We start from the raw sequence: 3,224 nt of genomic DNA, 5'->3' as shown, positions 1-3,224 counted from the left end.
TCCCTTGAGGGTGCAAAGATCACTACTCCCCCCCCAGTTCTGTCCCCACCAATCAGTCCCCTAGGCAGTACCAGGGCTACTGTAGACCCAGGTAGAGATGTTGGCACCAGCACTCATGAGGTACTCCACATCTAGGCTGGCCTCAATCCCGGCCCGGCCCCGGCCCTGTTGTCCAACCACACGGGCTACCGATGCCTGGTGTGCAAAGTCCCCACCGAAGAGGCGCATGAACTCAGCCAGGTCTGAATCGTGGAAATACTGCTCCAGGAACTACAGAGGGAGTCAGAGGAGATTCATGTGTCAGAAGACACAGCCCCAAGGGTCAGGTCAGGGGATGCTGTCCCAGATCACAGGATGAGAGCCCAGGGGTTAGAGTCAGAGAGTCATCACTAGGCTGGTTAGGCACCTTGAGGAGGCTGCGAGGATGCTGAGGCTCCCTGCATGGCTCACCTGAGCACAGGCTTGACTGTTGTTGGTTGTGCCAGAGCCCACATCTTGTGCCGTCAAGTTGTAACGCTTACGGATCACGGATGGGGTCACTCCCAGATGCAGGCCAACAGTCCCTGGCACCTGTGGCTCCGGGTGTTGTCTCAGGGTTGATGTAGGGGGAAAACGATGCAGCCCCCCCACTGTGGGGAGGAGTCAGGCTTGAGGAAGAGATCTTTTAGACTCCAACCCTCATTTCACCGCTGTGATCCCACCCCCACTCGCACCCACTGTGGCACCTGAACTTCTCCCATCCCTGGCTCTGCCCCTCCAACCTCCAGCAGCCCCACTGGGTGTTACCAAAGTCCACATGCGGGGCCAAGGCCTTTGGGAGCCGGTAGGGATGTAGGGACCTCACAGCATGGGTCTCTGCAGGTCCTCCCACATAGTGATGAAACTCAGCCCCAGAGAGCAAAAGCTCTGCCTGTCTGGAGGTCAGAGTTCAGAAAACACAGGTCAGAAAGCAGGGAGCAGAGCAGAAGAGGCTGCCTGAGCATCACCGGGTAGTTAGTTGTTATCTTCCCATACATTTTCACCCACAGCACCTGCAAACTCTTGGCTCCCTCCCCCTGGTAGGGAGACAAATCTCCCTGATGGGGTGATCAATACCCTCTATGAGGCAATTATCCCCTCTCACCGGACACTCAGCCAGCAAGTCAGAAAGTCCTGTGTGGTCACTGAGTGGCAGTTCCGGGCTCCAGCCACCAAAAGCCATTTCTGTACCGTGTGGAGGGTCAATGGTGATGGCCGGACCAGTTCAGCCACATCCTCTAGGGTCAGGTACTTGCCTGCAGGGATTCAGTAGAAAAGCAATGCCTTCGTTCATTGCTTTTCCAAATTGCTCTTTTTGGACTTCAACCAGGAGACACTGGGACTTCCTAGGGAAATTGGAGCAGGGGCTTGAGGGATGGGTGGGAAGCTTCTAGTAAAAAGGCAGGCCATACAGGTGTAGGCTCAACTTGGGGGAATATGGATTTATCCTAAAGGAGAGTAGGTTGCAAATACCGCATGATCATGAAAAACAAATGAGATTAATAGATTAAAAATGTTCTTTTGGGGGTCAGGGGGTGTGCCACACAGCTTGTGGAATCTTAGTTCCCTGACCAGTGATAGAATCCAGGCCACAGCAGTGAAAGCACTGAGTCCTAACCACTGGACTGCCAGTGGAATTTAAAAAAAAGTTCATTTTAAGTTTATTTCCAATAAAAGTTTTCAAAACTTTCAGGACCAGTTATAAGATGATATCTAATTTAGCTCACATCTTGATACTTACTGATTTCAGGCTAAACATGATGGTGAGTCACCGTTCTGCATGGATCATGCACACACCTCCTGGGTGAGCCTTAGATTGCCCCCTCACATGCTTACCACTCCCACTCCTTCCCCACCACAAGGGGCTCCCTTGGAGGAAGGACACGGTCCAGCTTGACCATTAGAGCGAAACACCAACTCTTGGAAGAGAGTGTGAAGTTTAAAGGGAGTGGACTGGAGGGGAGGAGACGGCAGACCATCGAGGGGGCTGGGCAGCAGTCCATGTGAGAGAGTAATCAACTGAGTTGGTGGCAACAAGGAATGATGAGAGTGGACTGTTTCAGAGCTGGAACTAACAGCTTTAGGGTTTGAGTGGAGGAATAAATGAGAGTGAATTTAGCAGGGGTTGGAGGTGAAATCTGAGGTAGTGAGCTAAATTTACATGTACTGGATGCCACTTCCCCACTTGTCTGGCAGCTGGTAAGCAGTAGAGTCATAATTTAAATTCAGGTTTGATCACCAAGCCTGTGCTCTTAACCATACCCACTTTCAGTTTTTTAGCCTGATGAACACAGGTGGAAAGTTTTGGAGGGAAGAATGTGAATTAGTTTTGGACAGTCTACTTCCCATTCACTTTTTTATTCAGAAACTCTTCAGTGAGGGTTACTGCCATTCATCTGTCCTATACCACCCCCTCCGCAGGCCCCAAGACAATGCCCTTGACATGACCTGCACTGTCCCATGCTCAGCCCAGCCCCGTGTCCCTCCACTGCATCCCATATCCTGCCCCTTGGTCCCGTCAAGCACCGTAGCGAGGAGAGCCAGGATCCGACACAGCCTGCACCAGCTCGGACAGTCTCTTCACATTCTGCTGTCTCAGGGCAAACGTAAGACTCAGCTCTTCCTCAGGGTCCGCACGGCCCAGGGACACCCAGCCAGGGGGCAGCCTGCAGGGTCAGGGGTCACACAGACTTCATTATTAAAGTGGGGATGGGAAAGTTCAGTACTAGACCTAGATTTGGGGGAAGATTCCGGAAGCAGATTTGAATCACAGGAGATGGATGATCAGACTGAGCCTGGGAACTATGGTTGGGGGTACCAGGAGCTGGTAAGCCAGTGAGGGAGGCTAGAACCAGGATAATAGATGCAGGACAAGCCATGGGGAAGGGGCGGTCAGTGCTAAGTCAACTCACCTCCTCTGCTGGTCAGGCTCCGGGCTGTAACTGCATTTGCCAGCGACAAAGAGGGCAAAGAGCCCTAGGAGGCTGCAGGGACAGCACATGGGTTTCAGCAGGAGCTGGACTGTTGCTGTTCCCACCCTCCAACATAAACTCCCTCCAACGTGATTCCCTTCTCCCGGAGCCCCCCAGTTTCTCACCCGGATCGGGGTCCCATTCTGCCTTTCGGCTTGCCGGCTGTCATGTGACAGATCACATGAACCCTGTAGTCCTCCACCACCACCTCTGCCTAGGAACTAGTGACGTGCT

The 3,224-nt window shown here is 52.9% G+C and overlaps 1 protein-coding gene across 1 annotated transcript in view; it reads right to left on the bottom strand.

The window, feature by feature from the left end:
* TPP1 (tripeptidyl peptidase I) overlaps positions 1–3,224 on the bottom strand; it is a 7,968-nt gene extending 4,744 nt beyond the window's left edge. Inside the window, exons 1-7 of the mRNA XM_010839128.1 lie at positions 3,116–3,224; positions 2,931–3,002; positions 2,545–2,684; positions 1,124–1,274; positions 787–914; positions 451–629; positions 72–270 (exon numbers count right to left, since the gene is read on the bottom strand). Coding sequence (XP_010837430.1) covers positions 72–270; positions 451–629; positions 787–914; positions 1,124–1,274; positions 2,545–2,684; positions 2,931–3,002; positions 3,116–3,159 — 913 coding nt within the window. The 5' untranslated portion in view covers positions 3,160–3,224. The remainder of the gene's footprint in view (positions 1–71; positions 271–450; positions 630–786; positions 915–1,123; positions 1,275–2,544; positions 2,685–2,930; positions 3,003–3,115) is intronic.

Source organism: Bison bison, unplaced genomic scaffold (assembly GCF_000754665.1).
Source record: "Bison bison bison isolate TAMUID 2011002044 unplaced genomic scaffold, Bison_UMD1.0 scf7180017864112, whole genome shotgun sequence".
Taxonomy (NCBI): Eukaryota; Metazoa; Chordata; class Mammalia; order Artiodactyla; family Bovidae; genus Bison; species Bison bison.
Note: the sequence above shows the minus strand (reverse complement) of the source record. Positions and strands in the feature narration are given on the sequence as shown.